The following is a 13,624-nucleotide window of genomic DNA, read 5'->3' on the forward strand; positions in this document are numbered from 1 at the left end:
ATGCTTGAAAAAAATGCCTTTGAATTTGTCTACTAGAAAAGCCCAAAGCTCAGTAACTAATCTTACATTTCTGGACCAACGAAAATGTTGAGATGTAATAAAAAAGATACTTGCCAAAGTGGCAGGATACCTACCTTTTCATTCCAGGCTGCCAATGATCTGTTATGTGACCATTAAATAGCAACCATTAATTAGTATATGTATTAACTTTTCAGCATCTCAGTTCCTTTACCTGCAAAACAATAATAATATTTATCCTCCCTAATTCCAGAGCTGAGAGGATAAAATGACATGAGAAAAGGTAAAACCAACTATATAGTGTTATGGTTGCTGTCATCATTACCAAAAGTGAATTCCTTCTTGTTTTTTTATGGCAGTATACTCAGCCACTCAGTATTTCAACCTCATACATTACTGGAGTGACTGTTAATCATTTCCAAAAAATAAGTTACTTGTTAACTTTGTGAAGTAATATTTTCTGAGGCATCAGTTTATACTGCCGATGGCAGCAGTAATGATGGGAATCTAAAGGATGTTAGAAAATATGTACTTTCTTTTCTCTTTTGCTTTTTATAAAACCAGTAGATTTCAGCTTTTGGGGGGAAACATTAAAGGTAACAAGATATTAAGACATTCCATCCATTTCTAAATTTACAATTGCCCTTTTTGGAATGTTATTATATGTGCTGAATTTTACAAAATTAAATCAAAAGAAACATACTTAGAAATGTTATTTTGAATTTGTAATCTCTTCAAGCAGGCTAAAACAAAACTATACAAATGATCAATATCTTAATAGAATTTTATAATTATACCAATCTAGGGTGGATGCCATACAGAAAAAAAAGTAATTTACAAAGAACTTTTACTGTTTGGATTTCATTAAATGAACACTTTAAAGTAATTAATAGTTACCTGGTAAGACAAAATTTATAATTTCTAATATCTTTTGTTTATTCATTCAATCATCTTCTTATTTATCCAGAGCTTATGTGGATGCCCGAGTTCAGCCAATCTATGGTGGTACCAATGAAATAATGAAGGAGCTAATTGCAAGAGAGATCGTCAGTGACAAGTAGACATCTGCCCACATCCTGGAATCCTATTACAACTAATCTGGTTTTAAATCTACTCAAGATAAAATACAACCTGGAAAGGGAGGGAACACTAAACATGTTTTTATATGTTCTTTCTACAGAGAAAGAAATCAAATACAAGATTAACACAGTGGGAGGAGAAATCTTTGAATCCAAATATCCTAAAGTTTTCTATTTTAAAGGTTGGTAGGATCCTAAACCTTTCCAATTAAAAGGTTTAACTTTTAATTTTTTGTATAGCTAAAAGGCAAAGATTTTCTGATTCTAGAAGCCTTAATGTTTCATTTATCCTTAAAATTCTAAAAGAGCGTAGTCACTTAGATCTTTAAAATTGAGGCAGAAATAATTTTGTTATTATACTTTAAAAATGGGATTAATAATATTTACAGCACATTGACTTTAAAAAGGAAAAATAAATATAATTTACAATGCAAAATATGTTTAGCTATCTCTTAGTCCAAATTCCCCCAAACAGTGGTTTCTACCACCCTATCCTAAACCTCTGTTTTTAAGTAATGAAACACTTTCTTCAAGCCAAAGCTTATGCCGAGTCCTTGTGAAATCCTGTTGTGTGAAGAGCTGCTCTGGTTGAAGCAGGAAGCCTTCCTACCTTATAGCCTTAGAATCACTAGACTCAGCTAAGCAAATCCCCACTAGAGAATGCCACTGGTTGCCTCAACCACTGACCCCTGGGCTTTCAACAGATTTCCATCCCAGTTTAATTTCTAGGAGAACACAGAATAATCCATCATCCTTTAGTTTCAAGATATTGGTGTATTTATAGGTATCAAAACAGTGACTTTTATTTTGGAGCAGTGTAATTTTTTAATTAATTTAACAGATTTACACTTTGTGTCATCTATAAGCCAGGCTGTTAAAAATATGATGAGAAATATGATTTAAAAAATTGGCAAGATCCCTGCTAATAAGTGAATAAATAAGTTGTAATAAATAAGGTAAGAAGCAAGTAAATAAACAAAATTTCAAATAATGATAAAGGCAGTAAAGGAAATAAAGTAAGCATTTAAAGTAGGAAAGTGAGGAAATGACGTTTGGTTTGAGACTATTATCAAAAAATAAGCCATTGATTTGTAAACTGCTAGCATCATCTTAGTACTTGTTTTTCTTTGCATATATTGCTGAGACAGTGAATAAAGTAGTTTTTAAATGGAAATAAATAGGTGTATTCTTGTTTAACTTGCAAAGAACCTAAACATTTTATTTGGTGTTGTGGGTATTAAGCATTTTTTTTTTTTTTTTTTTTTTTGCGGTACGTGGGCCTCTCACTGTTGTGTGGCCTCTCCCGTTTGCAGAGCACAGGCTCTGGACGCGCAGGCTCAGGGGCCATGGCTCACACGCCCAGCCGCTCCGCGGCATGTGGAATCTTCCCAGACCGGGGCACGAACCCATGTCCCCTGCATCAGCAGGCAGACTCTCAACCACTGCGCCACCAGGGAAGCCCCTAAGCATTGTTTTTTAATGCAGTCTTTACAACTGGGTAGAGCAGAGAGTAGAGAAAATACTTTGATACCATTCTATCCTAGTCTTATATACCTTCAATTTGCTCTTGAGTTGAAGTTTGTATGATTGCCAACTTGAGTCCTTGCTCAGTAAATACCACACAAAATTGGTTAAAATAAATTCTTATTAGATATTACTGTATTTGCCACTTTCACCTCACTCCTACTACCAGGAAACAATACAGAATTAGACCAACCGCTCCAGCCCCAGCCCCAGCCCCTTTTCCAGGCTTACAGGAAACTAGATTTTAGGAATTAAACATCTCTAGGATAAACAGTAAAGTAACATAGTAGGAAATGCCTGCTATGTAGAGGTGGACAAACCTAGGTTTGAATGATGACTCTACCATTTAGCAGCCATTGGACCTTGGGCAAATTATTTAACTTCTCAGGATTCTTTCAAGTGCAAATGACAAAGAAACCCAATTCAGACCATCCTAGGCAAAAACTTTGAGTGCGCTAGCCAAAATGAATTGTAGAGCAGCTCAGGCAATCTAAAGAACTGTAGGAACTCATGTCTCAAGGGCCTGATTGAGGTTCAGGACTGTCAGCACTTACACTATATCTGTTTATTTCTACTTTTCTTTGCAAATTGGCCTAATGCACACTGCAGAGAAATTTCATCATAGGGCCTGTAAAAATGACCTTGGGCTGCTCCAGACCTACATCCTTCAGCACAATATCATTATAAGATGGGGAAAGGTGCACTATAATTGACAGTCTCATCAGGAGCACACAGACTGGGGGAAGCAGTTCCTGAAGCAGAGAGTGGTATTATCAAAAGAAAGAGAACAGAAAGTCTGCTGGGCAGCCCTTAATCACACTCACACACACGCACAGTTATTACGGTCCACTAGAGCTAGGAATAGGTTCTTGTAATTTTTCTATATCAGAAAGTGAAAGGATTTCTAAGGTAGGATATTTTCTTGGAATGATCCCTGAGATCTGTTTTCTATCTCTTCTAAGCTAGTTGTTTATCTTGCAAATTCAGTCTTCTTTTGCACCCCCAAAAGAAGCAAGTGTTGTAGCATGAGCTTACAGCAAAAAGCAAAACAGGGAACTCAGAATGTGTTCCTTAACCTTCTATTTAGTTTTCATTTCTTAAATAGCTTATCTTCGTGTTTTGCTTGTATGGCTTTGATAGTTGTCCCCTAGGGAAGGAATTTATCATCTGTATCTCATGCAGTGCTAAGTGCTCAAGAAATGATAAATAATAATAATGCTCAAAGGAACAGACTGGACCAACACAGCAAGAAAGCCACACTGTGTAAATAATTAATGAGAATCAAAAGGCCTGAGTAATTTTGGATTTTGGCTGAGATTTTTAGAATCGTAATTATTGCCTTAAAATTATTTTTGCCCTTTATTTCTTTGATGTTGTCATTGAAAATGACAATATATAGAAGAAGCTGTTTTGATTTGCTGTTTTAAAAATCTAACTGCAAATCTTTACTAATCTAGTAATTTTAGTAGTTTATTGCTCAAGGTATAAGATTTCTAGGAGACTGGCTTTTTTCATATGTCAGTATTATTTTTGGCACACACAGCATTTATTTATTTGGAGTCATTGGAAAGATTTGACATTGAGATGGAAGCCAACTGTAGGCCTATCATGTCTACTGCTTTATAATAAATGTTGAAAGGGAGTTTTACGCTATTTTTGAAATCTCATCATGAGAAACTTTGTTTTTTTTTTTTAGATGTTGGGGCTAGGAGTTTATTAATTAATTTATTTGTTTTTGCTTTGTTGGGTCTTCATTTCTGTGCGAGGGCTTTCTCTAGTTGTGGCAAGCGGGAGCCACTCTTCATCGCAGTGCGCGGGCCTCTCACCATCGCGGCCTCTCTTGTGGTGGAGCACAGGCTCCAGACACGCAGGCTTAGTAGTTGTGGCTCACAGGCCTAGTTGCTCCACGGCATGTGGGATCCTCCCAGACCAGGGCTCAAACCCGTGTCCCTTGCATTAGCAGGCAGATTCTCAACCACTGCGCCACCAGGGAAGCCCCATGAGAAACTTTTTAAAAAATTACAGAAAAATTCAAACACACTCAAAAGTAATGAAGATAGTGTAATGAGCCTCTAGCTTCAACATTTGCCAGTGATCTCCCTCACGTTATTTTCTCAATAATTTTTTTTTTTTTTTTTTTTTGTGGTACGCAGGCCTCTCACTGTTGTGGCCTCTCCCGTTGCGGAGCACAGGCTCCAGACGCACAGGCTCAGCGGCCATGGCTCACGGGCCCAGTCGCTCCGCGGCATGTGGGATCTTCCCGGACCGGGGCATGAACCCGTGTCCCCTGCGTGGGCAGGCGGACTCTCAACCACTGCGCCACCAGGGAAGCCCCTTTTCTTAATAATTTTGAAGCAAATCCCAAACATGATCCTATTTCATATATATATTTCAGAATATGTATCTAACTGATGAAGTTTTTTTTTGTAACCGTAAGGCCATTATCATAATTTTAAAACTTAAATTTAAAATATAGTTCCAAATTAACAGTAAAGGTTTCTCAGTTGCATCAAGAATGCCTTTTGTAGTTGGTTTGTTCAAATCAGGATCCAAGCAAGGTCCACAAATTGCATTTTTTGGTATTGTCTTTTATATCTTTTATAACAGTCTTCCCTTCTCTCTTTTTCCTTCTCCCTTTCTTTTAAATTTTATTTTTTTAATGAACATACAGCAAATTTGCTTGTTTTGGGTATATATACATATGATAAAATTGCCTTTTTTAGTACTCTGAATTTTAGCACATATATAGATTAGTGCAACCACCACAATCAGGATACAGAACAGTTTCATTAACCCCCAAAACTACCTCATGCCCTTTATAGTCACATTATTTCTGCTTCTCTAACCACTGGCAACTACTGATATGTTCTCTGTTATTATATTTTTATCATTTTGGAACTCATATAAATGGAATCATATAGTATGTAACCTTTTAAGAACAGCTTTCTCTTAGCAAAATGCATTTTAAGATTCATTCATGTTGTGTGAATTAATAGCTCATTCCTTTTTCAGTGCTAAATAGAGTCCAGTGTATGGGTGTACCACAGTTTATTCATTCACCTGCTTAAGGACATGTTGATTGCTGAGATTAAATACCCAGGCAAGGAATTTTGCAGTCATAAATGTAAATGTATGTTTAACTTTATAAGAAACTGTCAAGCTGTCTTTCCAGAATTCCTGTGCCATTTTGCCTTCCCACCAGCAATATGAGTTCCAACTGTTCTGCATCTTCTCTAGCACTTGTATTTTTTTATTTTAGCCATTCTAATGGATATGTAGTAGTACCTCATTGCAGTTTTAATTTGCATTTCCCTAATGTCTAATGATATTGAACAGCTTCTCATGTGATTATTTGCCCTTCACATATCGTCTTTGGTGAATTATCTGTTCAGATCTTTTGCCTATTTTTAGGTGGGTTGCTTGTTTTCTTAATATTGAGTTTTGAGAGTTCTTTATATATTTCAAACTGTCGAGCACAAGGCGTATTCAGGCTGACAGATTCAGCCAGTAAAGAAACAATGAGCCCTTTATAAACTCAGTTTTTTGCTTACATAAGGAGTGCAAAGATGAGTAGCCAAAGGTGCCAGCCCTCTGTGGCCTTTGCACAGGATGACACAAACAAAAGAGGCCAGATGACTGCAACGAGAATGATGGGATACTCCTGCTGAGGATTCCATTCCATGATACTGCTAATCAGTTTTATAGCTGCAGATTTGCCTTAAGGATGGTGAGGCAGAAAGCCTCATACCCCACCAGAACCTGAAAACCATGGGAAACTGCCTAATGACAGGCCCCTGGGTAGATAGGGAAGCGAGTGAGAAATAGCATTGTAGCAGCACCTCGCGGGTCTCTCATGCTCTCCTGTTCCAGGAGGGTCACAAGGCATTCTGTCATTCTGTCAAGATTCAGCCACTGTCCAGGCCTTGCCTATGTGGCCTGTGTGGAAATATGCAAGGTCGTCAGGCTCTGGCTGTTCCCCTAGAGATACAAGTCCTTTCTCAGATATGTGATTTGTAAATATTTTCTCCCTATCTGTAGCTAGTTCCTTCATTTTTGTAACAGTGGGTTTCATAGAGCAAAAGTTTTTAATTTTGATGAATTTTGATTTATCAATTTTTTCTTTTATGGAGTACATTTTTGGTATATCTAGGAACTCTTGGCTCAAACTCAAATCATAAAGTTTTTCTCCTGTTTTCTTTTAGGAATCTTATATTTTGTGTGGTTCACTTAGATCTGTGTTCCATTTAGTAATTTTTTTAGGGGTGAGATTTATGTCAAGGTGCATTTTTTTCTTTTTTGCATATAGATGTATAGATGTCTAATTCTTCTTATAGTATTTGTTGAAAAGAGTATCTTTTTTTCATTGAATTGCCTTTGTAGTTTTGTCAAAAATCAATTGACCATATTGTGTGGATCTACTTCTGGACTCATTTCTGTTTCATTGTGTATCTTCCTCTTTATCTTAGTGACAATAGCTTTATAGAAAGTTTTAAAATCAGATAATGGGATTCCTCTAACTTTATTCTTTTTCAAAATTGTTTTGGCCATTCTGATTTCTTTAGCTTTCCATGCAAGTTTTAAAATCAACTTATCTATATCTACAAAAAGAAAAAAAAAATCCTGCTGGGTTTTGATTGGAATTGCAGTAAATCTGTAAATTTGGAGAGAATTGCTATTTTTGCTATGCCGAGTCTTCCAATCCTGGAATGGGAATGTCTGTTTATTTAGATCTTTGGTTTATTTCTTCAGTATTTTGTAGTCTTCAACATAGAGATCCTATATGTGTTTTGTTATATTTATAATTAAGTATTTCATTTTGGGGGGACAGCTACTGTAAATTGAATTAATGCTTAATTCTGGTTTACAATTGTTTATTGTCAATATAATTTACTGTTCTTTGTTGACCTCCTTGAGTCCTATTGCCTACTAAACTCACCTATAAATTCTAGGAGTTTTTTTGTAGATTCCTTGGGATTTTCTATATAGACAATAATATCATCCATGAATACGGACAGTTTTATTTCTTTTTAACCTGTATACCCTTCATTTCTTTTTTCCTTCTTTCCTTCCTTCCTTTCTTCCTTCCTCCCTTCCTTGTTTCCTTCCTTCCTCCCTCCCTCCTTCTCTCTCTTCCTTCCTTTCTTTCTTTCTTCCTTCCTTTCTTCCTTTCTTTCTTTTCCTTCCTTCCTTCCTCCCTCCCTTTCTTCCTTTCTTTTTTCTTTCTTTCTTTCTTTCCCTTCCTTCCTTTCTTTCTTTCTTTCTTTCTCTCTTTCTTTCCCTTCCTTCCTTCCTCCCTTTCTTTCTTTCTTTCTTTCTCTTTCTTTCTTTCTTTCTTTCTTTCTTTCTTTCTTCCTTTCTCTCTTTCTTTCTTTCTTTCTCTCTTATTGTACTTACTAGGTATTCCACTACAGTGTTGCATAGGAATGATAAGAATGGACATGCTTGTTTGTTTCTGATCTTAGAAGGAAAACATTCAGGCTTTCACATTAAAAATGATTTCTTTAAAGTAGATTTTTAGTAGAAGATTAGATTAGATTGAAGAGATTCCATTCTGTTCCTAATTTGATGAGAGTTTTTATCATTAATGGATATTGAATTCTGTCAAATATTTTCTACATCAATCAATATGATCATGTGGGTTTTTTCCTTTGGATTATTAATTTAGTGAATTACATTGATTGCATTTTGAATATTGATCCAACCTTGCATTCCTGGGATAAACCCCACTTGGTCATCATGTGTCCTAATTTTTACGTATTACTTGGTTCTATTTGATATAGTTTATTGGGAATTTTTGCATCTATCTTCATAAGAGATATTTGCCTGTAATTTTCTTTTCTTGCACTGTCTCTGCCTGGTTTTGTTATCCTGGTAATGCTGACCTCATAAAATGAGTTGGGGATTATTACTTTCTTTTTCCTCCATGCCATTGATTTGTTGGAAAAAACCTGGTCATTTATTTTATAGAATGTCCACCATTATTGATCTGACTGATTTCTCATGGTGATTTCTAATTTAATCCTCTATTCCCTATGTTACCTGTAAACTGATAGTTAATGCTAGAGGCTTGATTACAGTCAGGCTCAATATTTTTTGCCCTGGAAACTTAATATGCAGTGCTGTGAATATTCTATTGCATCACACCATGAGACATAATATCTAGTTGTCTCACTTTTAGACACACTGGGATTGATCAGTAGATTCAGACAGTATTAGTCTTATATCTTTGTAAAATTCCCTATCAACATTTTACCTAATGGTTTTAACATCCATTGATAGTTATTTACAAGATCTATTATTTAATTAGGAGTTGTAAAGGATGACTTTCTAATTTTCTAACTCCTTTTTGCATTTATCAACTTTCATGAAAAAGAACAATCATCAACTTTTTGAATAACTGGGTACTCTGGGAATCAGAAGAAGACACAGAAGTGCAAGAGGTTTGTTGAGAGGTAACATCTATCAAAGATGGACAGGGAAGGAAGTCATATTGGGCAGAGATAAATAAAGGAGTCTTAGGCCATGAAGCAGATGTGACAAAATCTTGTCCAATCCAAGGAGGAGATCTGGAGTAAAGGCTGCCCATTAGAGGAGTCCCACATTTGGCAGAAATGGTTAGTCCCTGGTTCTGCGCTGCTCAGTCATTGTCCAAGGACTGCCTGAGGAGGGGATGGCCTTGGCTCAAAAGCTAATGTGAATCCTAAAGGTACTAACAGCTGGAGGCAAGTTGTTTCCCGAAGGGAGATCTGGGTGTTGCACCTACATGGCTGCCACATGCTGACATAGAATTTATAAATAAAAGGCAGACTAAATTCTTGATTTTTTTTCCTTTTATCAATTTTTAGAGTAATGCATAGGTGCCCTAAGAACTTCTGATGGTAGTGATTTTTTAGTATAAATAAGAACTCATGGATTTTGGAGATGTTGATACATTTTAATTATTACAGTCATTATTCTTTTGGGTACATAGATAGTTTCATCTCAGGCCAATAAGAATCTCTTCAAGTTTTTATATTTTTTTCCTTTTTATTATGTAAAATGTCAAATATACACAAAAGTACAGAGAATTGTATAATGAACCACAACGTATACATCACCGAGCTTTGACGATAATCAATTCATGACTAATCTTTAGTCATCTATATCCCTATATACCCTCTACTCTCATGGATTATTGTAAAACAAATGCCAGACGACATGTAATCCTGAATCATTTCAACATGATGCCTTTTTTTTTATGATAGTGTCCTTGGTCTCTGGCACAACAAAAATTTCCATACCCATTGTATACAATTTCTGCCCTAGAGTTGAAATCAGCCATTTTCTCAAAGATCCCTAGTTTATTTTAGTTGGATTTTTCTAGTTTCAAGCTATTACCAAATTTATTTGTTTATTTTACATTCTGTTTCATGAAATTCCTCTTGAAACTATTTTGATTACTAAAAACTGTATTTCTTATTCAGTCTTTTTCTTAAATTTAAACTCACCAGAAGTTTATATTACTATATCCCAAGAGAAGTTATGTTCCATTTTACAGTAGAAAAGTATATAGATAGAATGTTTTCTGGTGTAAGAAACAGAAAACCTAAATCAAATTTGGCTTTAAAAATTGATGAAAGGGCTCACAAAACTCGAAAGCTCAGAGATAGGGCAGACTCAAAGCTGGTTGACTGCACAGCTTAGCTTTTCACTAAAGACCCACTTTACCAGTTTATTTTCATCTTTGTGTTCTGTCATTTAGAGTGTAGGGCTAATTTTAAAACTGGGCTCTCTGATGGTGATGGGATGGACTTTCTTATTCATATCTAGAGAGACAGAATGCACTCCTGCCCAGTATTTTGGGCATAAGAGCTGAAATTCATTCTCATGGGGTTCGTTAGTTAGTCCCATGCCCATCTCTGAACGAATGATTGTGCAAAAGGAAATGGAATGCCTTAATTGGCTTAAGGCAACTGGGGTCCACTTTGGGACATGGAGATAGGATTAGATTCACTCAAAGCACATGAGCTGGGTGGAGAGCTGCATAACAGCATGAAAAACAGGAAAAATGTTAGGAAAGGGAAATTGTGGAATAGAAACTAAATTAGGCAACTAACAAATACCTACTATAACAACTACAAACTAGACCTGGTTGTTAGGATCGGTGCCTGAAGACTGTCACATCTTTTGATAGGACTTTTGTAGTAGAGTTTTAATATTAGTCCATGCACAGATCTCCTTTCTGGGCACGTGAGAAGTTTATATTTCCTTGTTCCCTTGTAATTGTGTGACTAGTCCTTGCCAGTGGATTGTGGGTGGAAGTGTTGTACCCTGTGGCAGGAATTGTAGAGGTGTTATGGGGGTAACATATGATCAAAGTATAGAATGTAGATTCAACTTATGGAAGACAAGCACTCTGGAAAGTTACCTGGACCTGCAACAGACTTTGTGTGAGAAAGAAAGTTTTTTTTGTGTTAATTCACTGTCATTTGGGGGGTTGTTTGTTACTGCATCATAACTTGACCCATCATGACTGATAAAACTTCCATACGTTCTTTACATGGTAAGTAATTGAGGAAATAGAACCGGTGTTACAATACATATGTAACACCTTCAGCGACCCCAAGAAATTGCCCTGATATGCATACTTCATATGAAATGAATCAGAATATTGGGACAGTTTTTCAATTGTAGTGAGTTCTGACCAGTATTTCTGGATATGCTTGTTTAGGGTAAAGACCTTTATAGGAGTAGTGTCTGAAAACAACACTTTTATCGTTTTACTTCCTTAATGCAAAACTCTTCAATGGTTCCACTATTACCTACAGAATAAACTTTACATTCCTCACTTAAATTTCCATATTTTGGTCCTAATCTACCTTTGTAGACTGTGCACCATTATTCTTTTTAATTTCATCAGTAGGTTCAGCAGTCGTAACACCCATGGGCACAGCCATAGAGCCTGAAAAGGGGAATGTAGTTCAAGAATCTCTTTTATGGGTCTTTTTGTTTGACGCCCTACCCCAATACTGGGCTCCCCACCCCAACCAGTGTGCTACATTTAGCTGACTCTGGTTTTAGACATTTTGCTGTGGAAACTTAAGACCATTGCCTAACATCTATTTTCCCCTCCTCAATAATAATAATTCCTGTATAGCAGAGGTGACAAGGTGTTCAAGTTTAGCTGTATTTCCCAGTCTCCCTTGCAACTAGATGTATACACATAATCAAGTTGTAGACTTGTTGAGAGGGACATCAGGAGAGGTACCTTAAAGGCCCTGTTTGCCTAGTATCCCTTTCTTGCCTGCTGCTTGGGAAGTGGATATGATAGCTGGAGTTCCAGTAGCCCTGTGGCAACATGAAGTCACTTTGAGAATGGAAGCCGGGGCTGAGAATGGCAGAAGAGAATAATAGGAAGGAGCCTGCATTCCTGGTTATCTTGTGGACCTGATATATCAGCTCTGGGCTGTCTCTCAATTTTTTTTTTTTAAACCACATTTCATTAACTCTTAAGATGCACCATTATCTATATATTATTAAGAAAAAAAACCCCCACTGCCAATCCAACTGATACAATGCTTTCTTATTGCATCCACACTGAGGTCACTCTGATTTCAGAAATGTTAAACTGTGAAAAAATGTGTCTTAGAATCAATAAGATATGTTATAGCGGAGAGTATTAACCCCTGTGTCTTTAAGCCATCATTATTTGGGGCTTTCAAATGCATTTCACACAGACTATGTGCATTGTAACTGATGCAGACTAGTTTTTAATTTTTCTGCCTGTCTTCATTTTGGACTTAAAACTCCTTGAGATTTCTGAGTCACAGCCTTCATCAAGGAGCCCTTGTTTTAAACATCAACTTCATTGAAGTATAATTCTCATACAATAACATGTAGCTGTTTTAAGTATACATTTTGATGAGTTTTGGCAAATGCACGTACCCATTTGACTTCCACCTTGATCAAGATAGAGAGTATTTCCATTACCCCATATACCCTTCCCCCTTAATTCCCTGTACTCCAAGCCTAAGCAACTGCTGATCTCCTTTCTGTCATTATGCGTTAAATTTGTCTTTTGTAGAGTTTTATATAAATGGAATCACAAAATATTTCTTTTGTGTCTGGCTTCTTTCACTCAGCATACTGTTTGAGACTCAACTATGTTGTCCTATATACCAACAGTTTGTTTCTTTTTATTGCTGAGTAGCATTCCATTATATGGATATACCACAATTGGTTTTTCACCATTTAATGGATCTTGGGTTGTTTCCAGTTTGGGGCTATTGTGAATAAAGGTGCTATGTATATTTGTATACACAGGGAGTCATCTTTTGGTTCCTCTAAAGTCATGGGCCTGTTCTGGCTACTCTTGTATCCTGCCCTTGTTCTAAGAATCCTATAGCTCTTGCTGTGTATCCCTACCTTTTGTCTGCTTGTCTGTTGATCCTGATTTAAAGCTAAATCTGTCCTGAATAGGAATTATCACCTTTAGCCCTGCTACTTTACCTATTCCACTTTTTAAACATGATTATAAAAAGAAAGAATTAAAAATACTAGAATATGACAGGGGAGGACAGTTGCCCTGGGTATGGAAATATAGAGGAATAATAGTTCAGGCTTCCAAACCAGCTTTCTATTCTATGAGAGGTAGTGGGGAAAGAACTCTGTCTTTGGAGCCAGACAGGTCTGTTTTTCAAATCCCAAATTTGGCCATTTTTTAGTGTGAGAATCGATATATATTACCGTATCTAACCTTATTGAGTTTTTTTTTTTTCCACCTGGAAAATGAATATAACACTCACTTTGCAGAGTGAGAATTAAATGCATATATTCATTTAACAAATATGTGTTGAAAACCTACATCTGCCAGGTCCTGTCCTGGGCTCTGGGGATACAGCAGTAAGCAAAACAGCAAAAGTGCCTGACCTCATGGAGCTTACATTCTGCTTAGAAAGGCAAGACAACAAAAACAAAAGAATGAAAATCTGTGTTACATTAGATGGTCATAAATCCCATAGAGA

The 13,624-nt window shown here is 36.4% G+C and overlaps 1 protein-coding gene across 1 annotated transcript in view; it reads left to right on the forward strand.

The window, feature by feature from the left end:
* Positions 1-12,916, forward strand: part of ACADL (acyl-CoA dehydrogenase long chain) — a 49,240-nt gene extending 36,324 nt beyond the window's left edge. Inside the window, exon 11 of the mRNA XM_022567585.3 lies at positions 986-12,916. Within this exon, the coding sequence (XP_022423293.1) occupies positions 986-1,079 (94 nt within the window). The 3' untranslated portion in view covers positions 1,080-12,916. The remainder of the gene's footprint in view (positions 1-985) is intronic.
* The last annotated feature ends 708 nt before the right edge of the window (positions 12,917-13,624 follow it).

The sequence above is a fragment of the Delphinapterus leucas genome, chromosome 8 (genome assembly GCF_059928025.1).
Source record: "Delphinapterus leucas isolate spDelLeu-1000000601 "Yukka" chromosome 8, BTC_Dleu_Yukka2, whole genome shotgun sequence".
NCBI lineage: Eukaryota > Metazoa > Chordata > Mammalia > Artiodactyla > Monodontidae > Delphinapterus > Delphinapterus leucas.